This window comes from Charadrius vociferus, unplaced genomic scaffold (genome assembly GCF_000708025.1).
Source record: "Charadrius vociferus isolate BGI_N301 unplaced genomic scaffold, ASM70802v2 scaffold326, whole genome shotgun sequence".
NCBI lineage: Eukaryota > Metazoa > Chordata > Aves > Charadriiformes > Charadriidae > Charadrius > Charadrius vociferus.
Window position 1 is genome coordinate 2835445 of NW_009649062.1, and position 25752 is coordinate 2861196.

Below are 25752 nucleotides of genomic sequence, written 5' to 3' on the forward strand. Positions count from 1 at the left end.
GGCGGTCCCCTCCCCTCCTCGCAGCGCTGTGCCTTCGCCTGCCCCAACGCGGCTGCTCCCTGCCCCGGTTCGGGCCAGCTTGAGCAAGAGAGGTTGGACCAGACGGTCCTTGAGGTCCCTTCCAACCTGGTATGCTCTGTTCTGTAATCGACAAGGAGGCTTCTTTTGGAAGCAAGATCTCAGTTGAGCTCCACCAGCATTGCGTTGTGCGGAAAAAACGATGTGGTCAAACTGGCACGTTAATTACCTGTAGATCAGCAGTGGTACTGTCTTGATAACCTCAGGACTGCAGCCCTGGGGAAAGAGAAGCAGAACAGAGCCCCTTTTTTCAAAGCTGACATCCAACATTCAGCGGTGATTGCTACCTGTTAAATTCAGCAGTTTGCAGATGGTGACAAATGGTACCGAACGTGGATCTCGGGATGCCGGCAGATTTTACAGATTCCATTGTTCAGCCTTTGCATATTTAATTACGCATTCTTATCCCCGTCCACCTGTTCAAGCTTCGCCTCCGTACCCGCATTCCCCACACTGCAAATGGCACTCGCCGTGTTGTCCCACTCACGTGCCAAGTAGGGTGGAGGGTCTACAGCAGCTGGACTCCAGTCAGCCCCAGTGCCTGCAGGACTGTGCCCAGCGCCTGTCCTGCCCGGCCACTGGGCCAATGGGCCCCTGGGGTCAGCAGGACTCACAGCAGAACCGCAAGGACATTGCGCCTGCCCCAAAGAAAATGGCCCTTGTGCTGAAGTCAAAGCATGCTCCAGCTCTCCCAGCTGAGTGTCTTTCCCCTGTCCACCACTTTGTGTCTCTGTCTCACGCACACATGGCGCAGACGGAGAAATGGAACAGACCCGAGTACAGGTCCTTTGGCTCTCGGACATTTTACAGACCAACAGTGTCCCCAGGGGCCAGACAACTTAGTCAGAGACTCTGATGAAAATCAGCTGCAGGGTAGATGGTTTTTTTTCTCCCTCTTTATCCTTCTTGCCTGCTTCATTCTCTGCATTAAGGTACTCAGCTTTCTGTTTCTTCTCATAGAGCTTTAAAATTTTAATTTGATTCTTTCTCTTTAGTTAGCCCTTATCATAGAGGCAGGTGTGTGTACTTATACTGTGTATGTTCCTTCTTATCAAGAGCCCAGAAGGAAAAAGTTTATTTGCAAAACTTCACATGTAGTTCCTCATAAATAGCTCAGTTCTTTGCCTCCAGTCTCCCACCTTCCTGCAAATGAGTTCTAAATCTTTTCCCCCCATAATGCCTTTTCTCTTTTATCCCTCATAACTAACACTCAGTCTCCATTAACTGTCCCATTTGCATCCTTCCTCTTCCCCTGTAGCTTGCCCTCTAAGCCAAATCCCAGTTGCTGTATTTAACCTCCAACAACTCACAAAAGAAGGAAATTTGAACCTTCAGTACTATTAAAGGTGCATCAATTGCACAAATACCTGACACTCGAGGTCAAAATCCAGGTGTAGACAGAGGCAAGTTTGCCAAGTGCACGACAGAGGCACCGTCTCACACCAGGGCTGAACTAAGCCCACCACCAGAAAAGTTTGAGACTGTTGATAAGCAATAATCAAAATTGTTTCCTCAGCAAAAACGTACTGCTGCACATCTGGGAAATCTCATTGTGCTAGAAAATTAGAATGTATAATACTGATTTTTTGCCTCAGTGCTGCATTTTGGATGTCATTCTGCAATAACACTTCGCCACCAGAGAGCTTGTGTGCGTATGCTCACATTCTGCAGTTTATTTTTACTTGGTTTAAGTACTAACGCACTTATACAATTTATGTGCAAAAGTCTTTTGAGATTATCTTAATTTTACTCAGTAAATCCAAAAATGTTATTTTTAATTAGATTATGCTTACCATTTTGTAAAACTTGCAATTAGGTTAAAAAAATCTCTAAAAATAATTTGTTGAAAGTTACCACTAGCCTGAATACACAGTCCTGCCTTACATTAATGACTAGTTACTTCTTGCTCTTTATTTTTTTAATATATATTCATATTGCTACTATTCTAATCCAGTTTTATTGTGTTGTATTTCATCTCTGAGCAGAAAATCCATCTAAGAGGATAACAACCTACTGATGGTACCCACTAATGGAATTATTCTGTTAGCTAAACCAGTAAACGCTTGTACTACTGATGCCACAGGTGCAATACTCAGGGAGGATTCCCAGGATAAATGGGTTTTTCCCATTTGTACTTGTACTACTGATGCCACAGGTGCAATAGTCCAGGAGGATTCCCAGGATAAATGGGTTTATCCCATTTCATTGGCTAGGTGGAGATACCCTCAAGCAAGGTGCTCAAGGTTGGCGGGTCTCTTAACTATGTTGTGACCAGAACAAAGCAAAACAGAAGTTAGAAAGCCAGTACGGTTGGCAGGAAAGTCAGTACAGATGTGGCCTGACAACCGGAGTTGCTTTCCCCCGGCGGGCAGAAACACCTTGTGGCAACAGTGAGGAAGAACTTCTGTTTTCTGTATGGGACCTGGATCACTACAGGGATGAGTCAGTGTTTGGATGTTTTACCATTAGCTACAGGGAGCGCAAGGGCAGGTCTCTAGCCTACAATTGGCAAGCAAAATTTATGAACTTTCTGGCATTTTTCTTTAAACAAAACAGTTAAAGTAATAAAAGGACATTTGAAATGAGGAAAATGGGGTTTTGAAAAGCCTTTTCCATGACCCCAAGCGCATTTACTCACCATCTATCACCTTCCCAATGTAAAAAAAAAAAAAAAGAATCTGCAAATTTATTCTCAGAGAGAGAGAGAAAGAGAGGGAAAAAGGAAACATTATGTTATTTGATCCAAAAGTATTCAGACATATACTGTGGACTCACTGCTGGCCTTCTTAAAGGAAATATTGATGTCATCCTGGCCTGCTTCCGACCCAGCAAAATTTAAATGATACACTAGTTTAAGCTTTTGGGTTATAAAATGATGCTACTTAAGCTCACTTAATACATTTTTTTAATAGAGCAAGAGAGAGTATTGCTATTAAGCAACTTTGGTTTGTGTAACTTGACCAGTTTAAAAAAAAAAAATATTTTGAAGCAGATACTGGCTTTCTGACCATATCTGACCACATCACTTAAAAGTAAGCACAACCATGCAAGTCCTGTGTTGGTTAAATACAGCACAAAATTTAGGGAGATTTTGGCATGAAGGAAAGTCTACATATACGTATGTTAGCAGTGATTCAGATGTTGAATTTAATCTAGGTGTTGTGAATCACCCACTAGAGGATCCTTCAGATCTCTTTTGACCAGAAAAAAATCAGAGAGAAGCTCATTTAGGATGAGACTTGTATCTTTCCCAGACACACTCGCTATAAGCATATTTAAAACTAGGCTTCACCATATCTAGAGCATGGAAAGTCTTTACATCACAAAAGAGTAATCCATTTCTTAATTTTACACTCACAGTCACCATCTTTCTAACTGAAATAGATTGAAGAAAATTTCTTTACAGTGTCACTGGTAAACTGAAGTATCTCAAATTCAGCTGTACGGAACTGCTCTTCTTTCCTGGGACTGAATCTCTGTCCTTACTCCTTTATTAAGGAGTAAGCCTCTTAAGTGGACTGTGACTAAAGTCTCATTAACACTGACAATTTAAAAAAAATAAAAATCTCCTTGCACTTCTTGAATTGTCCCAAAATGGCTGAGACTGCAGTGACAGGATAGCTCTAAGGTAAAAGTCTGTCTTCTGTGTATTGGAGTTATGAAGCCTTGCCTCTGACAGAAAGCACGAGAAAAGAGTTGCTACACAGGGCAAGAACAAAAACTTTTAGAGAACCCCTTCAGGGGTGGGGGTGTTACCTGCCAGATCTTCACTTGCTCTCGAATCACAAGGGTGCGTGCCTTGAACACTACTGAGCATTGCAGATTTATAGCAATGGATGTCAGCCCACCTTTTAAGGGTATTGTGTTTTCAGCTTTAGGTGTCTAACAGTTTATTATCAATGAGTCCTTCTCAGTATCTTAGCTTTCTCTTATTTAAAACCAGAAGGTTTCACTCTACCAAGCACAAACATTCGGAGCTACAAATCAAAAGACACACCAAAAATATGTTTGTGAAAGGAAAGACAAAAAAAAAAAAGAAGTAATTTCTGAACTGGCAAACCAGTTTTATTAACGCAGTCTCTAGCCCTGTCATTAAGTAAACACATCCAGTTCTGCCGCTAAAGTCATACTCATGAAACTAAGGGTTTATAACAGCAATACTAACACTAGATTATCTAATGTAACGCTCTAATAAATAATGATGTATCATGCCAGAAGGGTTTAATTTGAAACAGATGGTCTAAGGAATGGAAACATAAGCAAAGTATTTTACTGTAATCACTATCCAGGAAACAAAAGGGGATTTGATATTATTGCCTCAAGGACTGTCTCCCCCCCCAACGCTTTTGTCTTAGATAACAGTAAACTTTTATTTTGCTAACGAATCACAGGTGCTGCTGATAGCTCACAACCATGAAACAGAACTCAGGCGTTTTTCCTAATCCTGATTAGCAACTGAGAATTTGCTTTAGCAACAGCTTTTGCTGCTTTTCCAAAGTTCAACTGATCTCTCTTTACACCGTTTTCTTATTTTTTTTTTCCTGTTTTAGAAAATACAATAAATTTGTAGTTGTTACAGAGTTGACAGTGTGGGCTTCTTTTGCGTTTGATAGCAACAGTCACTACTAAGCGCTTAATACTTAGGCACTGCAGTCTATGCCCTAAACCCACCTCTGCTTTTAGGTGCACTGGTATTAAGAGACCTGATCTGCAAAATTCACTCAGAAGGAAAGAGAGCATTCTTCTTGCAAAATCATTTGAGGTACTGTGACATATATAATTACACAACTTAGGAGGTTTCTAGTTTAAATAATCCATTTAATGCTTTATAAGAAATATAAAAGCAAAATACTAGCTCCCCCCAAATGGATATCCTTTCCCGATTCTCTGTCAGGACCTGTTTCAGATATTCCCTGCTTTACTTCAGAAAAATCACCCTAGGGATGAGCTTGGCACAGGCTTTCTAAGCCCCGCTGTTCCTCTTTTTGGAAAGAAGCATTTAAATGCAGTGTTTTCACAGAGAAGCTGCATTGAGGCTGTGTAGGCAAAACCCGGGGATGAAATAATTTTTGGGGAAGTGTCACTAACTACAGGTCTGGAGAACCTGCAAGATAGTCAGCCACATACGTGACATTCTCTGCTGGCGACACAGCAGAAATAGCAGCTGTAGCTCAGATTTAGCTAGACGAGCTTTCCAAACACCGCCCCCATTTCAGAGGGACTAAGGCCCAGACGGAGCAAAGCGCTTCCTTAGACTGCACCTCCCTTTAAATGCATGAACAATCTTCCTGAAGTCAGCAGACCTTGTCAGTATTGTGCCAGCGTTTAAAAACCCCACACTTTTCAGGAGAAATAATGAGCTTGACACTTACTTTTTGCAGGTTTGGGGGGTTTTGGAGAGGTAGCATTTTTGTATTTCAAGCTTTTCTCTGCAATGCTGAAGACGTATTTTTTTTCCCCATCTCTAGTTAAAAACTCAGAAACCCCTATAAGCAAGTGTTTACTTGAGACTGCAGGAGCTTGGGGCCTTAAAAATCCCAAGCATTGTGAGATCAGTCCAAATAGCTTGAGAAGTAAGAAAAGTTAATGGGATATTCAACTGTTTAAACACAAATGTGTGCTTATGTGTCTTACTACACGTTAGTCACACTATCTAGTAAGCTTGGTACAGAGCCAGGAGCTAAGAATTCTTGAATATTAATTGCTATTCTCTTGAATTACTGTGTGACAAACATTTGAGTAAGAAATGGCCTGAGAGCATTGTCCTGGGTGCTCTGCAGAGATCGTCTGAGCACAGGCTCCTTTCAGACCCTGTGTGGATGAATTTCACGCTGTGTTCACTGGGTTTATACCTCTAGGGAGAATAGCAGTGGAAAGATGAATTTGTCCCATTGAAAGGATGTAATGTACATCTACATGCCTGATGAGACACAGAAGGAGCCTTGCCGCTGCTGACAGAGATGATGAGCACAGCATCAGGGTGAGCAGTGCTGGCTCCTGACAGTATGGTCGAGAGCCATTGCTTCCAAATAAGAGGAGTTAGTGCAGTTCCTATACCTGAACCTGCAGTTCAGGGTGTATTTTTGCCTGAACATAAAATGCAAAGTTCAGGAGTGAGGAAACAGAGTCTAAACTCAGTTACAACAATCAGCACCTGGATCCTGTGGAAGTATTCCAAACTTGCATGAGTGTAACTGAGACCTGTCCTACAGCATAGCACACACACTCCCACAATCTGAATCTCCTAGCTGGGAGCAGCACATCATGGTGTTATTTCAGCTGAGAATGTATTTTGTTTTTCAATCAACGAGTAGAAAATCATGGAGAGCATCTTCTCACATTACAATACTCATTACTACACGTCGTCTTTCTGTCTCATTCCCAACACTAATAGGCACAGGACCTAATTATCCCCTTTATAAATAACTTTCTTCATCCTATCTCTGTCCAACAACAGTTTGGCAGGCATCCTCAGCAGAAGATTTGAAATTATGTCCCTGCCAAAAATTATTGCTGCTGATGAATCACAGCACACACAACTGAAAGGCTGTGGTTGCTTTTATAAATATCTGCAACACATACATATATATGTAAATGTATGTGTGTGTGTATGTATAGCAACTTGGAAATTGCTGTACATATAGATCAGGCAAAATGGCATGGTGGGTTTTTCTCTCTTCCAAATGATGTTACTGAGCTCATTCAATCAAATTTCTGCTAATGTACTCATGCATTTCCTAGGGAAATTTTAAGAACCCTCACGTGTAGATCAGCCCTCTGCATTGAGCTTGTCTGACCGCCATACTAGTTTAAGTTGTTAAAGTCGCCAGATATAGGACTCAAGTGATGAATTTATTCTTGAGCGTAGAATTAGGCAGTGATGGAGCATCCAAGGAACTAGGCTTCAAAAGTCAACTGATGTCAACCCGGACAAAAGAGAGCATTGCTTTCACTTCCCTGTGCAGGGGATTGCTAAGAGCAGGAGCAGAGTTTATGCTGTGCTAAAGGATGCCTCTGTTGCTCTTCTCCTCCAGTGATATGGTTTTCACAACATCCTGTGCCAGTTGAACCTGCTTTCTTGAAAAAGTTCTGCCTTGTGTTTTCATTCTGCTTTTTGGTAATTTCATGTAGTGCTCACTGTTTTCTGTACTGTGGGAAACAGAAATACTCATTCCTTGTTTGCTTCTTCCATGGCATTAATTATGTCATTTATCAGCTTTAAACCAAGTGGATCCAAGAGAGAGTTCTTGATGTGAGATGGTCTTGAGAGAAACTCTTTGAAGAGAATAGATTTTCTATCCTAACTGATTTGCCACTAGCACTTTACTGTTATAACCTGGTGTGATTTACCAGTGACTGTGCCTCAAAAAGAAGGAATGTATAAAAACTACTCAGCTAAAATGAACTACAGGTTCATTAGCTAAAATAATTGTTGCTACTAGCAGGAATTTATGCAGAATTCTTTAAAAAATATTAGCGATATCCACATTCGACAGCTACTGCTGTAGCAATAGGTGAAATATACAGTATGCATTTTATGCAAGTTTTTTGAATATGCGTTTCAGATCTTCTATAACATTTTATATCTGCAAAATGAAGACTAATAAGCGATTTACTATTGCTCCAGATTGAATTTACATTTTGTAGTGAAATTAATATGTCATACAAAACATAACTGTGAGCTGTAAACTGGCCTGGAAAAAAATTACAAATGTTTTCTTCTTGCCAACTTCAACAATTTGGGGAGGGGAATTACTTTTGCAATGCTTCACTGGCTTTTTACAGTGCATTTGACAGACACATGGCATTGAAAGACTGGTTGCTGCTTAAAATTAAAAAATAGAAAATACTCCTAAAGAATGATATTATAAATTCTGTAAAAAATTAGGGATTAATACAGTAAATTACAATGGTATATTTTCTTATGAGGGTTTTACAGCTTTTGAAAAATGTAGCTATTCTGTGCTTTAATATAAGTGGAAATAAATACATTTATTTCACATTTATAGTTAAATAAACTCATGCAACTTCTGTTTACACATGCACACACCTAATCTTCCTATCCCTTAAAGCAGGATGTGCTTTCTTGTGTTAAAAATCCCAATGATTAATAATTTTTAACTCTTTCCTGCCCCTTTATAAGAAAGGGAAAATTGAATAAAAGACCATACTAGCAAAGGAATTATTTTGTGCACTAACAGACAATGTTATTCCTTCTTTGATAATCTTCATGTGCTATGAATACAGGGTTGTAGATAAATAGATATTTATTTCTGTACAACATTAAAACAGACACATAGAAGACAGGAATTAATAACATTTTTCTCATTCCAACATAGCAGCTTAGTCCTTGCTCTCAAGAAAGAATGTAAAAGGCTGTATTTCCTCAGCAGCCCACAACACATCAGTGGCTGAGAAACTCGGCTCTTGCTGTGATCTGTGCCGCAACAACACATTGCAGCGTCCCCCCTTTTTGAGGTCACTCCTAACCTACAGCTATTTCTTTTACTGTATTTCTGCTCGGTAATTTTAGTTATTGTTTTATATATACATACACAACTATTCCAATAAGCAGGCAGGGAAGCGCAGAATTGCTTAAGGCAATGAAGCATATGGTCTCTTGGTATGAGGATAGTGCTGTGTGGGTATTATGCAGAGGGTTTGGATTATAAGGAAATATGCAGGAGGTCAAGGGAAGGACCAAGGCAGAAATGTCTTTCATATATTTACTAAAACAACTTTCCAAAGTCAGTGTGAAAGACCGAGACTACTGTCTGCAACAACCATCACACAAAACCAAAACTTTCCTTCCCAAGAACATGACCTGAAAAGATGCTTTCATTTGAGGTTAAATGTGCCCCAAATCTGCCCTATTGCTCCTGGATACCTATGGGATGCATCTGCTTGCCTCCAGCTACACAGCTGATCGCAGAATGATGGGGTTTGAGCCTCTCACAAACACAACACATTTGTGAGGTCAGGAAGTCACATCCCCATCTGACATGGAGCAAGGAGGCATGGAAAAACGTACGAGTCAGCAGTAATTTGTAGAGGAGCCAGAAACGGGTGCCAGAATGCCTGAAGCCCATTCCAGTGCCTTAAGTGCAGACCGTGTCTTGAGCTGAACATCTAACTGGTACATCTCTTACTGCAAATCAGAGCTTAACACTGGGAAACTGCCAACAAGATAGTACAAAGCACATGCATTTTGATATAGAAGATTGTAGGCAACAATGGAGCAGTTTGTACGCATTATTTCATAGTGAGTCTGGAAAATTAGTCATAGCCAAGTACCACCTATTTATAACTACTTACTTGTCTGTTTTAACTCTGTTATTTTAGATAGCTTTCAATGCGACAGTAAGGGCTGATCCCAAGGCCAGATGGATTCATAATATTCAGGTTGCAAAAATAGGATCATGCTGTTACTCACTGAATTTACTCAAACACTGCAGTTTCTACAAAGCGAGTTTTTCCTAAGAAAAAGTAGCATTCATATGTATAAAAAAAACCCCAAACACCAAAACCCAACAAAACCTTTTCACCATCTATTCAAATGACTGTACAAGAGAAAAAGCTGACAGTAAAGCTGTATTCCGGTAAACCACCAGTGCCCAAGACTAGAACTCATTTTATGAGCTTCCACAGTCATCTCTGGTCCAAAGATCCCCATGTGCTCTGCACCTACATAACTGAAAGAGGCTTTCAACATGTATGGCCCACGGCAAGGAGGTGTGCTTTGCAACTGGCACGCAGAGGAAATGCAGTGAACGCAGGAAGAAACAACTGCTCAGGAGCCACTTACCTGCACATTGCATGAAAGGACAAGCCAGAAGGCAGAAGAGCACCACGTTGCTGCTTCACTAGTAAACCCAAATTCCCCCTTGCTGCCTGCCACTCAAAAATGCCTATGTGAAGACTATTTATCTAACTTTTCTGTAGTAGGGACAGAAGCTCCATTAAAAATCCAGTTGTCCCAAAAATGGGATGTGTTTATGAAATTCCACTTTCCCCTTTGTCCCCTGTTGTGGGAAAAAAGATGTCAAGTATTTGATTTGCTCCAAGTTAGAGGCTTGAAGAAGTCCTAACCTCAAGACACTATAGCAATGAGCCAATTCCTGCGGGTGCCACTCCTAGTAGCACATTGAGTATAATGAGGCACCATTAATATTAAAGGAAAAACTAATACTGGTTTCAGGGGAGCTAAGATTTCAGTGTGAGCTAGGCATGGCAGCCATGAGCTTAATGTGCTATTGTGCCACTCTGAAAACAGGAATTCTCATTTTAGGTGTCCATCTTAAGTATTCAAGGCTTGTGAATTTGGTGTTGAAAGACCTACATTGAGTCACCATTGCTGACTGTGTGTAATGACATGATTTACTGAACCCAAACTCACGGGCATTGGTCCCAAGACAATGGTGCTAACTAAAGAACAGTGCTTGATTTGTATGGAAGGCTACTTTTTCCCTTAAAAAGTTCCAGGCATTGCCCTTTCTCCGGGTAATTAAGACACATCCTCTACATCATTTCTTTCGGTTACCACTGAGTTCAGTGGGAGGGTTTCACACAGACAATGCTCAAATACATCCTTGAAAATCCTGTTCTTACCCTATATTGAAGAAACAGATGGATAGTACAAGCCCTACACGGAAGCTAGGAGTTTAAAGGTGGGTTTTAGGAGGTAGTATATCACTCTCATCGATTTTACATGGAAGATACTTCACAAAGTCTCCTGGAAGGAAGGGTTTTTAATTACTTGTATTTGTAAAATTGTTTTATTTCAGAAAGGGGATATTTTTTCAAATACAGTATTTTTTAAAATACAAGACTTACCTGTGGTACGGCTACCATTCTAAGATGCAACTAAACTCCTAGAAAAGCTCATGAACTGTCAGAATCTGCTGCATAAGTTTTGGTTTGCACTTCTGCCATATAATCTGATCAAACTGGCCTATGCCCATGAATGCAGAAATTACTTTGATTAATGAGGACTGGATAGACAGAGTATCTTAACACAGTCTAGAAATATTGGTCAACCTCAGCAATTGCCCACAATTCTCATGTAGCTTCATATGCTGTTCATCTCAGGCCGGATGTATTCTAGATCTAACACCATACAGACAGGCTATGTCGGTGCTTTGTATTCCTTGCAAATAAATGCCAAATTACTGTCTGAAAAATCCACACAAGGGATGCATGTGTAAAAGGTGACTAGGATGGCAACACAGCATGAAATAATTTGTAAGGGAACGGAAACATGAATAATCTTCCTTACAGTCATGAGCTGAGAGTCTCTTCCACAGAAGCTACTTTTCTCTCTCTAGGTAAGATCCACTGTCTGAAGTTTTGCAAAAGTTTCTGTTCCATATCTAGCTACAGTCATAAGTACGGCATCCCTGTTGGCAGAAAAAAACAACACTGTGGGGGGAAGGAATCAGTTTGCCCGTTTGAAAGAACTGGTGAAACACCATCAATGCCAGTAGGGCTGGAGGATTCTTGTCATGGCCAAGAGCCAGTTTTCTCAAGGCCACTTGTTTGAGGAGATTTCCGATGGTTCATCTAAGTTCTCAGCTTCCCCTGAAAGACAGCCCATCCCCTCCTCCTGCACCTCTCCTTTACAGGTCTGAGCACTGGGGTGCTCTCAGGCATCCCTCATGCTCTTACATATTTTCCACTTTCTCCAAGCTTCCATCACTGCTTTTCCTTCTCTCAGAATATCCCTTAAAATGGTGAGGCTACCTACCAGTCTTCCGTGGCCTGGAACATAACCACTGGCAGAAACACTGTGTCCAGTCTATTTTATTTGCTTACATTTTAGTAAGTATTTTTGGTTTTGTATTTTGCTGCTGATACAACCATTTTTTTCTTCTGTCAACACAGATCAGTTCCATTTAAAATACATCAGATAGGGACACCTGTAACTAATTTTACTTGAATATATGTACACAGTTATGTATACATTATATACATATAGGCATTATATATATACCTATATACACATATATATAAGGCACTGTAAAATGTACTGTCACTTCTCTAGGTCTGTTTTTAATCTGTAGAAGTAGATCATATTCCTCCATATAATTTGAAATGTCTAACCAAGACATTTTTAAAATGTTTCAGGGTTACAGAGATATCAGCTGTGAAATAAGCCTTACTTTAAAATTCAGGTTATTGTGACAAGATGAACAAAACCTATTTTGACAGTAATTCTAATCCATTTATTATATAACTGCTGCTCTCTTAAAAGATATATTCACCTGTATAAATAGTTTCCTTTGTCTCTCCTTATTATATTCCAAAATGTGAACTGAAACTTGTCCTGCAGAATGAAAAATAACAATAATGGAAAAATTAATACAAACTTGGATAATTTATCTATTAGCTAGAGAGAGGAAAGCCAAGATCACTACTGTAAGCCAAGATGTCTTCAAATAAAATGTACTAAAACAGATCATGAGCTTATATAATTCTGTTTGACGTAGCCAACATCAATGGAGCCGGGAGATTATGGTTTTGGCCATTTTATATAGAAGGTAATCTCTGCCATGTAGACATGAGAGCACACAAATATGACTGGCATTTATAATGAACATGCTTGAATGGATCCTTGCTTAATGTAATTAGCCTATATATGCAAATTATGGCATCAGAAATCCTGCAGCAGCTGCTGTTAGGAGGGCTTGGCAACTGTGTGTGTTATAAGCCAATCTTTCAGATGAAATGGACATATTTTCAAAGGCTACAACCAGATACACAGATGAAGACAGATTAAAAATTGTACATCTTTGGGATGTATAAATCCAGATATCCCGGACAGAACATTTCAACAAATACCAATATAACATTTTTTCCACAGTTAGTCTGTAGCAATGATTCACAACCGTGCTGGACCACAGGATCCCTATTAAACCCACAACTTTAATAAAAAACACTACAACAAACGTCAATTAATGTTGCTTCATAGACCACTTACTGTGGCCTCACAAGCATGATCCATTGGTCGCAACCAGGGGACACTCTTTTAAAGACTCAGCACATTTTCTACTTTACCCGAAGCACCTTGAAAATGACTTAACCTGCAATCACTTCTTTTAATATTTTGTCACCTGCTGATTTTGCACTGGAACTGGCCTTTCCAGTTCTACTGTTTTCAGTTCCCATTTCGCACAAGTGGAAGTGAAAAAGGGCAGCACACCACGAACCATCTCGGCAAATGAATGCATCTGAGGTGTAACTCACCGGGGAAAACCAGACACTTTAAAACACTGAAGTGACTCAAAGGTTTAAAAAATATATATGTATTACGAGAGCCACAAAAAAGGTTACAGACAGAGCTCCACAAAGCCTGCACGGATACATTCCAACAATTCAAGGTGGCAGAACAGGTGAAATACAGACCATAAAAACGGTTCGACATTAACTTTCCAGACTGTCAGAGACAGCAACCTTGACCCCATCTTTCCCACACACAAAAAAATATTGAATATATATATATCTATATCTATATCTCTAGTCTGGACCACAGATATAGTCCAAAGAAAACCACATTGCAATTTCCACATTAGGCTTACAGGAGAATAGGCATCATCTGAGGAACGTCCATTGTAACGCCCATGAGGTGATTATCTTAGGCCAAGTTGACATAACATTATGCTTGGTTAGCAATTTTAGAACAGCAACACAACACAGTTCATTTGCTGCACATGGCTACTAACACATAGCTCTGTGCAACCCTTTGAGCTGACTTTAACCAAACTAAGTAATTACATTTGTTTTGTTTTGTTTAATTTAAAAAGAAAATGCAAATGTAAGATATTAGGGCAGTTCCTGCTATCACCTTTCTTAAAAATTCAAGACTTGAAGACTTCTTTAACGTACTTGCTTACAGACACATCTGGAGACTGTACTAATGATCTTCAGGAAAATATGCCACCCTGAGGCTTTTTCCCTTGTTCACTTCAGGTTATGTCTGCATCCAGTTTTGACATAGGGGGCCAAATGCCGGTTGTATATCAGTGCAGAATTTGGCCCAGAGTTTCAAAGTCTTTGCTATTCAGACTTTCCTATGAGGTCAACAAACAAAGTAGTAAAAAAAAGAAAATATTAAGGCTTCAAGTAAAAATATTTCCTCTCTCTCCCACCCATGTAGTAAGGTACATTTAATTTCATAATACTCAATATATTATACAATTAAAGATACAGAGATCCAACTTTTCAAGGCAGATTGTACTACAATGAAAACCTGGAGGCTAAATGGGAGCGTATGAACAGGGAACGAATGGCTAATAAAATGCAATATGCAATGGAAATCGATGCATAAACTAAACAAAAACTATTGCTGTTTTTTAAATAAGTACTACAATCCACAGCTAAAGGTAAAAACATGTTGAAAAGATTTAAGACTTCTGAAACACGAAATAAACATGACAAAAATAAAGAAGCTACTTTACAAGATGTGTTAACTTGTGCTGGATTTTCATGGCCGATCCCCACCTATTGTAAATTAGCATCACTTAAATGAGCTTTGATGGAGCCACACCAATTTACAGCAGATGAAGATTTGGCCTGCAGTGTCTGTGAAAACTGAGACTATCTGGGCAGAAGAACCTTACTGCTAATCTGTAAGCTGCTTGAAGAACTATACTTTAACATGGGCTGGGTTTTGCTCCAAAATTAGACTTAATAAATAGGTCCCCAGTCCCGCAACAGGAGCTATGGAAGCAGACACTTACGTTTATGAGGAAATAGCTGCAGGTTCAGTGCCTTGGATGGAAATGAGTCTGGATTTGCTGCATGCAATCTCCTGCTAACAGTTTTGCTTAGATTATTCTTTCAGAAGTTTTGAATAATTTACTGCAGGCTATGTGCACTGAATTATATGCAAACCTCAAAAGGAAAAAAAAAGATGACTTTGGTACCATTGTAAACCTATTAACAAGTCGGATGTCTCTTAACTGTGGGCAAAACTACTCATAAAATATATAATCCTTACATCTGAACCTGTAACGACACAGTGCATTCATTCTTTCCTCCCTTACCCCTTGTGAACTACGTCAAAATAACCCTGGATATTAGTGCTTTATACACACAATACTGTGTTTAGTCTTACTGAGAAATTCTCTCATGAACTAATGTAGTTAACTTCAAAGGCTCTTTTGCCCTTCAAGTTCCTCAGTAGCTTTTTTGTTTATAAATGCAGGAGAAAGAACGATCAAAGTGGAGCATCACTGGGATGCAAATCTCAAATACTACATTGGTGCAAATTTTCAGCCTTGCTTGCATGAATTTCATGTACATATTCAAAGATACATGATAAAATGTGCCCTTGACTAGCTCCCCAGCCTAAATTCAGTGTGTCACACATCCCCTCTTTTTCAGGGCTTACATATGGCATACATGATACTTTAAAAACAAGTAAGTCTTGTGATACTCTATGCACCAGAGTGTATTCCAGTCCTTGAGGAGATACTGCATCTTCCTGAGGAGTTAACATCAGGGTAGAGTTGCAGATTAATAACAGTTAAAGATGGAAGAAATCTATAAGGCCATCTGGTCTAGCCCCTTGCCCCTGCAGGCTCACCTCTTATAGAATTTTTTTTAATGACTTGTCCAAATATAGTTTGACTGTCCAAAATAGTTAGTCTCCAATACTCTGCCTTGGAAGACTATTCCACTGCCCCTTTCCCTCCATCTTTTCTGCCCCCTTCTAAATGTAGACCATTGGTTACCAGTCACAGCTCTTTGATTTACCTTTGGTTTTACATCTTATAACTAACATGTTTGTAAAATGATGATACTCAATTTCCACTTCATTGCTTAGCCAGTGACATGTTTTTAGCCCTTTAATCCTTCTCATCAGCCAGCCTGTCCAGTCTTTTAATATATATTGCTCCATCTGTACTTGATCCAGTTTTCCAGCATCTTTCTGGTACTGTGCTGCCTCCAACTAAAGACAATATTCCACATGCCAGCAAGCAAATCTGCATAGAAAGTCTATTGTTTCTCTGCTCTGCAATGGCCCTACAGTAGGCATTTAAAATATCATGAAGGCAATAAAAACCACACTGATTTCTAGTTCACTTTCTCAAAACTTTAGCCTATTGCAACTGCACTGCTTTCCAGGTTTCTCCCTTCAGGCAACATAGAGCATTACACAGAGAGATGATCAACTTTCTTATGTTCTCTTCAACCTTCCTCTCCAAAAGAGGATGTGATATACAAGGGACATAATAAGCATGTATTGCAGCAGATTTCAAGATTTGTCAAATCAAAAGATAAATTTTAACCAGGCAAAACTGAGGTCAATATTTGCCTCCTGGAATAATTAATCTCAACATACATGAAAACAAGTAAGATGTTATCAACACATTCTGAATTAATACTGAGTATCTGGAGAACTCTCCATTATAGTCAAGGACTGAAAAGGATTCAACCCCTTGAAACATATATCCTGAAAAATGATGAAGTTAGCTCTCTAGTCAAAACTATTCACCAGGAGAACCATGGGAAGTCAAGGTTTCATATGCTGACTGGCTCAGTGATAAATAATCATTTTTAGTGACTTTGGCAACAGTTGCTCAGGATAGTCTTAATTGCACACGCGATCTGGCTAGGTAGCATTGGTCCAGATCTCAGTACTTTTGACTTCTGAGGTGATAACTGAATGGGAAGGAAAAGGAGATAAGGAATGGAGAAAAGACAAAAAAAATAATCCATTTGTCCCCAAATTAGCTTTGCCAGAGTCCTCATATTTGTGACAAAAGTAATGCACCCCTTTCTTGTTTTTTGTAGTAAAGTTGTCTTTAAATCCAACAAAGTAAATGTAGTTTTCTGGAGAAAGGACAAGGAAATCTCAGAACGTTAAATAGATTTGATTGATATTTTTTCAAAAAGTTGTTCCCCAGGGGAAAAAAACCAAATGGAAAATCCTTTGTCTAACAGTATTGAAGACCAGAGGGAATGTGCTAGTAATTAGGCTGACAGAAAATTTATATCCTTTAGATGTAAGCTTGGCTCAGTGACACACACTGTAAATTCAACAGATTATGATAACCTTGCTGCAGGATTACACAGACGGCACCAGGGCAAGGCAGTAAACCATGTTATTGCCTAAATCCAACAGGTAATAAGGAGGGTGCAGGGAAAGCAGCTGACAGCTGTTTAAAACATGTTCCCATCCAAACATTTCCTTTTTTATCTGCTTGGTTTTGTTTCCGAGTCAGAGAAGCCTTTAAAAACCAGAGGGAGCAAGAGGTCAGAGTGGAAGATCCTTACTGGTGTTGCGGTCCTTTTCCACGAGAGACTAACACACGCGCGCACACACACACACAATTTCACACACAGGGAGGCAAATGGCAGACAGGGAGAAGCTGTTGCTATCCTTTCTCCCGCTCCCATCCAGGATGAGGGAGCAGGGAGGCTTTTAAAGACGACACGGCGTTCGTGGCCCAAGTGCCCTTGCCTTGCTCCTTCTCAGGAGGAGGAACCCAACCTGCAACGCCTGGGGGACACAGAGAAGTTCTCGCACACGCAGACGTCCCAGCACGGGGAGCCTGCTTTCCATGTCGGTAAGAAAACAGCAGTTGGGCCTGACTCCTGCCGGACACATTGCTCGCCAGAAGAGCTGGGAGGGGGCATGGAAAAAAATGAATGATCCTGGACTGACCGTACTTTTTCACAGCACAACTGGTACACAACAGGTTTGTTGGACAGACGCACGCACAATGGCTTTAGCGCTCTCTTGCATGAAAGAAATCTGCTCTGTGGTTGTGGTTTTAGGTCGTAGCCAGTTCTCTCCTGTCGGTTCAGGAAGAGTCTGATGGACTGTACAGTTTTATTCCCTCAAGAATAAGGCTGCAGCTGGTTTTTGGCCAAAAGAGAAAGATGAAAACAGAACAAACCCAAAACAAGAAAAGGAGAGTGGCCGGCTGCTGCTGCTCCTTCTTTGTTGTTATTTGAGTCTTCACAGTGCTCCTAGCTTCATGGCTGGCTGAGTGGATGGCTCTTTATTTTTAATTAATTTTATTTTACACTGAAATTTCATAGGTTGTTCCACCAACTCCAGACACCTTCTTAACGTTTGAGTGTCTAGCAGGGCTGACAGGTGTCCCCTGGGAACTTGATGTTGAACCCAACCTGGATATTCCTTTTGGCTGTCCATTTATTTTACTGTGAGGTGTCTTCAACTGCATGTCATCCCTGCATCAAAAGAAATATCAAAAGATGCAATGTTAGTGACAAAAGTGTGATAGCAGAATGGCTTCACTCAGGATAAACAATTATCCCTGTTACCCCGAGTCCCAGTGTTGCAAAATATTCAAGCATGGGAGCAATCTGGTTGAAGCCAATACACTCGATGAAAAGCCACTGAAATGAGAAAATTCATTTGGCCACTAGGTTAGTGGATCAGACCCCAGTAATGTTTGTTCACTTAATTATTTGCTTAAATGCTTTGTTGAACCAAACTAATTGCATAAGCATTTGTAGGACGCAGCAGGGTTTAACTGTCACCATTGTTGACCTTAAGCCAAATTGTGTCTTACAATCAGAAATAAAATACTCAGGAAAAACACTTCCCAGTTAAATATCCAGTTAAACAAAATTATGTTCCTCATCTCTGAAAGACCTAAGAGAGGTGAAGCGTAAGACTTTGCTATGACAGAAGACACAAACTGAATCGAGTCAGGAAGCACTCTAGGATGCCTGTAATTAAAAGACCATATTCCAGATGGACTCTTTAAAATAATTTCCTCTCTTATGACCTACTGCCAGGGAGCATGGACAACAGGCTTTCCTCAAAAGAGCTTTTAAATCTAGGCCACTACACACTAAAGCTTAATGTGTCTTGTCCCCAAGACTCACAAAGTAATTAGATCAAAGCCTACCAAAAACTGTTCTGGAAGTGCCAGCACAACTGGGGTGTGCTGTACTCTCACCTCTTACTCCAACACAGTGGATGTCTGCTTGAGTTTGCCTCAGTCTGAAGACTGGCTCATGCCAGCAGCAGTGACAGGGGCTGAAATACCTTCCAGAAGGGAACACTTTGTGTCTGCCTGCAAACTGAGACAGCCTGAGCTATTTCAGACCACCCTGACTTCTTCTGGAGGCCAGAGAGTTTGATGGATTAACTGTATTCAAAAGGCAATTGCTTTCTTTACATGTGTCTGCAAAACAAAACAAACCGCCCTGTGCTTTTACGCAGCTCCTGACAGGCTCAGAATAGCTCCAAAACTAAAAGCACTTTTTATGTGACAACCTGGTCTGACAGCTGTAATCTGGAGCTGGAGCAGTGGGTCCATCAGTTCACACCAGCTCGGCTTCTGCTCCTCATTTAAGCTGTGCTGGCACTAGAGAATGGAGTCGTGGGTATCTGAACCAGCAAAACACACATACATAACTATAAAAAAAAATACTGTGTGGTTTCATAAAATGCTGCTATATCCCCAAACAGCCAAAATATGCAGGGATCAAATTCTACATTTGCCTCACCAAAGTATTATAAAAACCCTAATTCAGTGCTGAAATTCTCCTGAAGAACAGAATTTGCCTCCTGAAACAAAGCAGAAAGGAGCTGAGGAGCATTAGGGGAGAAGGAAAAGTCATTTGTAGTGCTACTGACAGAGAAAACATGCTAGGTTTACAAAGCACACAGTGCCTGTGGGAGGTTTGCTTCACTAGGTAAAAAACGTCAAGTTTATTAAGCTATTTATTTATTAATCTAGGTACTTGACTTGACTTTAGGAACTTCAGTAAAAAAGATCCTGTGCAATGGCATCATGTGTCTGTGACTTTCTCTAACATCTGATGGGATCTGTGGCTATTTTAATAGCTAAGTCACTTTTGCCAAACACTGTATTTTTCATTACTTCAAAGACCTGAACTGAAGTGAATTTACAGGCTCTACATTTTAAACAAGCACAATGTAAAAGCAGTGGGACCAGCAGGCTGACAGCAGCACCAAGAACCAGAGACTAAGAAAAGGCAAACAGCTTTTCATATTAGCGTCTCTTCTACAGCAGCAGCTGACACATTCAGGTCTCAGAGGGCAGAGAGGCAAAAGAAAGTCCACAGGTCTCCTTTCACTGAAACAGACTCCTTTCTTTAACACATACAAAGAGGAAAAAATGGCTGTCTACCTCCTGAAAGTCAGATTTTCCACCAGCAGACAAATCATCTTAACGACTACAATTCACTTGAAAACACTGAGGAAAAACTTGCTGGCACTAAACTTCAGGAGACCTACCTGTGGTTTTCCCACATTTCAATAACTTTTCCCCAAATGTTGGCTAATATTGGAGTGAGAAACCTGGGACCTTAACCAGAGGACAGCATAGTGCAATAAGTGCCAGATGCAAAGAAAACCTAGGTATTTCTGATGAGCCCTCCAGGCCCCAACTTGGCTGAAATATCGGCATCCTCGGTGCGATCATGTATCTCTTTTCAGACTTTCCAAGCCCTATGTCTCCAGAAGGAAGAGAAAGAAAGATAAGTGCATGCAGAAGCTGCAGCTGAGGCTCTTGCTCAGATACCACTTACTAAGGGTCTCAGCACAGCACCCTTTCTCACAGAAAAGAAGGGGGCAGCGAGGCCCTAAGGTAATGCCAATATGGTCTGTGCTTGTATCACCAGTTCTGTACCACGGGACACTCAACACAGCTAAATACACAGCTCTCTATGCCAAGCACAGTTTCCAACCCTGTTTCCCTTAGTGCAGGCTATGCTTGCACATGCTGTGATCCCAACTCTGTCTCGTGTCCAAGCAATGGCTGGACTTTCACAACTTAATTGACCAGGTGCAGTTCAAGTTAACAGCAAACGTGCAAACATTTTGTCATGATGAGGCTGCTGTGAGGGTGTCGCAGAATTGAAGAGCACCCATGAACCTCTCACCCTCGCTGGCCTGCAGCAAACATGTAATCTGGGTCATGCTTCCAGCAACGTGCTCTGCACTTGCTTGCAAACAGACTGACCTTGCTAAGCAGCACCTAAAGCAGTACATACCTTTGTGCTCCCACTGATTGCACCTCTGTAATTTCCACAGTGTTTACAAACGAGACAGCCTTCGGGCCTCCATAAGAGGGCGACCTAGGCATCCCTGTGGGGGATGACGGGACCTGGTGGCCTGGGGATTTGTAGGAGCCATTGCTCACCCTGCCCTGGAGTGCTTGATGGGACTGGACATTATTATTGGCTAAATCAGCTTGCAGAGAAGTTGTGGAAGTCCTTGGTGCTCTTGTCATTGCACTTGAGAGTGAAGACACTGAGGACTGCAGTATAGGGTTCCTTGTGCTAAAACTGGTAGCAGCCATCAGATTGTCTCTAGATCCATATCTCATTGCCATGCTGCGTGGGTCTTCAGAGAGCGTGCTGACTTGCTGAAGGCTGTAAGAACTAGGGGTGTCATAGACACCTGAGTCTGCAAACACTGAATCAGGGTGCGAGTGGAGGAGCTTCTCCCTCTCCTCCATCTCCTTCCTCTCCTGGATGGATGCCATAATGGTTTTGGAAAGGTTATCATAACGGACTGGGGAGGGGTCTCGCTGATGTGGAGCTGGACCCCCCAGCACCGGGCTGAAGCTCTGCGGTGGTTGGCGTTGCAGCTCGCTCCCCCGTAGATGGCACATTTTGGCTGATAAATATGGGGAGTGGTACCCAACGGAGCTGACCGCAGAATGGGTGATGCACTTCCTCCCCGAGGGCGACATGGGGTTTAACAAACTGTCATATGAAAGACTCCCGTTTCTGTTTGACAGGGAATTGGGAGAAAAGATGCTTTTGTAAGGGGTGGAAGCCGCCCCTTCAGACTTCATTGGATGAAGGGGTACTTTGTCTGTCCCTCTCCTGCCAGCAGATTTCAGGCTCAGGGATCGTGAATTGATGGCAAAGGAATCTATCTGGAGCGGGGAAGACTGATAGGTCTTGTGGAGGGAGCTCTTCCGGTAGCTGGGGATATCCAGGCTGGGTTCGGACTGGTAATCAAGGCTCCTGCCATCCTCTTCTATCAGAGCCCCTTGACTGTGTCCCTCCTGCATCGTGATCTAAAACAGAGGTGAATATGAGAAACAGAAGCCAGTGATACGCAAGTACAGGTTTGCTCTCCATGGTAAGTGCAAGGGAAGAAAAAAGCTGGAGGTCTTCTCGCAGACTCTCAGCCCAGCTATGACACAGCTTCATTATAAGGAATCTCCTAACTCCTGTTCAGCATATGGATAAGCACCTTAGAAGCAAGGAGGAGTTATTCATAGTAAGTGCTAAATAATGACAGTAATGGATATGCCAATACATGGACACTGAGAGACGTTCTAAACAGAGACTCAGGTCTCAGTCAAGGTAAATCAGATTGTAACCTGATAATACTGCCCTTGGAAAAAGCACTTCAAGTTTTCCACAAATAGTTCTTGAGTTCAGGGATGTCTGGTTTTGCGTGCTGAGTCAGAAATACTTTAGGCTTCATTTCAACACACTGGGGACCAGCACAGTCCTATCCATTTTATTCAGAGCTATGAACAATCAGTAATTCTGAATTTCTGGTCATAGGTCTTCCAAATTAAGCACCTAAGTTTAATTAAAGCAGAGAGGGTCCTTCCCTCCATTTAGACAACAAAATGGAGCAATTTTCTCTTTTTTATTGCCTGTGTAAGAGAGAGTAGCCACATCAGAGAAGGAAACATAGTCCATAATTTATTTATGTGCATTGAAAACAGATGGGACTTCACTTTGTTTTACTCTATGAAAGATTGCTTACAGTTCTGTTCACTTAAAATGCCATTCTGTGCTAAGCAAATAATTTTTGCTGTTACTTTTAAGGGTTTGCCATAATGCACAATAAATAGGCTATATTGGCTCCGTAAACAAAGCACTATTCTCAGTCACATATTTAACCAGAAATGCAGTCAATGCAGTTTGTTCTTTATCTAATTTCTTTTTAAGGAAAAATTATCAAAAAAGCCTAACTGGCAAAAATCTATTTTCTTCAAGTTTTTTTTCTTTGAGCTAGATGATACGGAAATATGCAAACCAGCTCACTTTCTTCTACAAGACGGTGCTAAATTTGGCCTTCTCTGGAAAAAGGAGACCAAGTGACAGCCTGTAAAGGAGGAGGAGACAGCAATGACGTAGCTTGTAAGTATATTTGTGCTACTTATCCTTATGCTCCGATCCCTCTTTCCTAACAGGTTTTTCTGCTCAAAAGCAGAATTACATTGACAGGCTGGAGAACAGATACAGAAGAGACAACATGATATTCCTCACACCAGCTAGTCTCTGTACCTTATACTTAGATACGGCTTGGCAGACAAATACACGCTATCCTATCAGCTCGCCAAGTGAACTGATTTTTATAAAATTCTCACTTGACTACTAGAAAGTTGTGACTACTATAAAATTGAAGAACTCCACAAAGCTGATCGTATGTACATCAGTCAGCCTATAGTAACAACATCTTTTTATGTTAGTATTGAAACAGCAAACCTCAGAGTGAAGATGTTGTACCCTGTTACCATTTCATACCACTGCTCAGTCTCCTGGCCTAATTAGAACCTATACTGTATCTATATCACATCTATGGCTATGTACTGAATGAATAAAACAAGCTTGCCTTCCATGGCGCTCTGACTTTTGGCATCATGACCCAAAATACGGTTGCTTACATAGCTCAAAATTGCTAGCTGATGCCTATAAATAGACTACTTTTAATTGGATGTCAAGCCATTTCTCATGTAATAAAGTTAAGACGATAGGATATTAAACTCTCTGGATACAGTGAACACACTGTTGTTCTTATGTTCCCTTTCATAAGCCAATCTTTCCTTCATTAAGTAGACAAATCCAGAGAATAAGATTTACAATTATTGCAGTAAGACTAAAACCCGAACTTGGTAGTACCTGGAATTGTACCACCTATCACCATCTTCCTTTTCGAAATCAGAAGGATACTAGAAATGTTTTCTTCACCATTTAAGGAACATTCTATTTTACTCCAGTGTTGCTGCAGTCAATTGTATAAGTAAGGAAAGGAAAACATGGTAGAGAGATATCACCCCCTTCTTGTTATTGCAGGGGTGACTTTGGAGGACCTGATGAAATTAATTGTAAGAAAACTGCATTGTGTGTGGTACGTGTGTTTTAAGGGCATCTCCACTGGTGTGTGAAGACTTGGATACATATTGCAAATATACAAGTTAGACCAGTGATTTTCAAACTGCTGTTCTCAGGTCCTGAGGGGCCAAAAGGAGTATTTGCAACAAATCCATGAGAAATAAGTGAGAAAAACAAGCCTGTTAGCAGTGGGCTTAGTTTTGCACTCTGCTTCCAAAGGAAACAGTGTAAACTGTCTCAAAACTCCTAAGCAAAAGAGAAAACAGTCAAAATTCCAGAGCAATTCTCTCTAATTGTTTGGACCTCAGTTTCCTTGATAGGAGAAAATGATGCCAAGTGTTAGGAAGAGTTTTTTTCCATATAACCCAAATGCACTGAGGAGGTGCTAAGGAAGGTCAAACATAAGGAATCTTCCATTAATTTTAACTAAAATATCTTTTTGGATGCTTTAAAATTTCTTTCTGTTTTGCAAGCTGACATCTTAAGGAATCCTGAGCATGTTGTCTGTTGGCTAAAGGGTCTGATCCAGAAAAGCGCTAAGCATGCCCAGCTCCCTCTGAAGTGAATGTGAGTTGGCACCTATGTCAGGAGAAGCCAATGGGAGGTGACACTTCTCAGCATCTCAGGATCAGGCCGAGACAGTGATAAAGCAGCAGTGCATGCCTGTCAGCAGGACAGATGTGTCAAGCTCAACAGACGAAAGCTGCGAAAGCAGACATGTTTTCATAAGGAGCATAGTGAAAATATACACTATCGCACAACAATGCCAAGTGTTGTTATTTACTTTTACACTCTGACATTCACTACAGCCCTGCGGTGAATTTATGTTCAGCTCCATGTTGCCTGGTGTTAGCTGAGAGCAGATCCTCCCAGGCTTGCTCACCTGCTCAGCCGTAGCGTGGTAGTGGACTTTGGGATTGTTGCTGAAAGCCGGTCGATACTTGTACATGGCAGGTGTAGGTGGGCTGATAAGTTTGGGTGAAAGGCCACCTTCTGTAAAAAAAAAGGGGGGGAGGAACTTCCTGTTAAAATGTGCAGACAGAAAGCTGTTATCCCTAATTTCTTTCTATCCATGGTCCTCTGCAAACAGATCTGTTCTGGCAGGAATAAAACTTGCAGTACTTTTGTGCAGAATTCCACCAAAATCAATGTAGCACCTGTGGAAATAACAGTACATTGCTGCCAAATCAGCAATCTAAAGAGAAGAAGCAGCAAGGTATAATATATTAAAGTGGAGCAACATATTTTGGAGAGTAGTAATTTTGCCATAATTTGAAATACTAGATATTTGGGTTGAATTCAGCTACTAGTTTTGTCTGGAAAAAAGGTATTTTTAATAGTATCAAAGCTTTAATTTCACCTTTTCTTATATGAAATAATTCAGTTTGTAATGCCTAAGCATTTCATGCTAATACTTCTGATTCTTTAGTTCAAAACAACATTTTTCATTTTAAAATTAATCAAAAATTTAAGACGGGGTTTACAAGGGTTAAAAACTCAGCAAAACGTGTATGAAATATCCAACCTAGGCTTGAATGAACACACTTCAAGCTCACTTTTCTCCCCCATTCCTGC

At 40.8% G+C, this 25752-nt stretch overlaps 2 protein-coding genes across 2 annotated transcripts in view; both read right to left on the minus strand.

Annotated features, from left to right (window-relative positions):
* The window catches only part of PGAM5 (phosphoglycerate mutase family member 5), an 8828-nt gene extending 8305 nt beyond the window's left edge, over positions 1–523 (minus strand). Inside the window, exons 1-2 of the mRNA XM_009888142.1 lie at positions 518–523; positions 248–294 (exon numbers count right to left, since the gene is read on the minus strand). Of these exons, the coding sequence (XP_009886444.1) occupies positions 248–294; positions 518–523 (53 nt within the window). The remainder of the gene's footprint in view (positions 1–247; positions 295–517) is intronic.
* A 17584-nt stretch (positions 524–18107) lies between these two features.
* The window catches only part of ZDHHC8 (zinc finger, DHHC-type containing 8), a 23840-nt gene continuing 16195 nt past the window's right edge, over positions 18108–25752 (minus strand). The window contains exons 8-10 of the mRNA XM_009888113.1: positions 25061–25170; positions 21082–22118; positions 18108–18279 (exon numbers count right to left, since the gene is read on the minus strand). Of these exons, the coding sequence (XP_009886415.1) occupies positions 18108–18279; positions 21082–22118; positions 25061–25170 (1319 nt within the window). The remainder of the gene's footprint in view (positions 18280–21081; positions 22119–25060; positions 25171–25752) is intronic.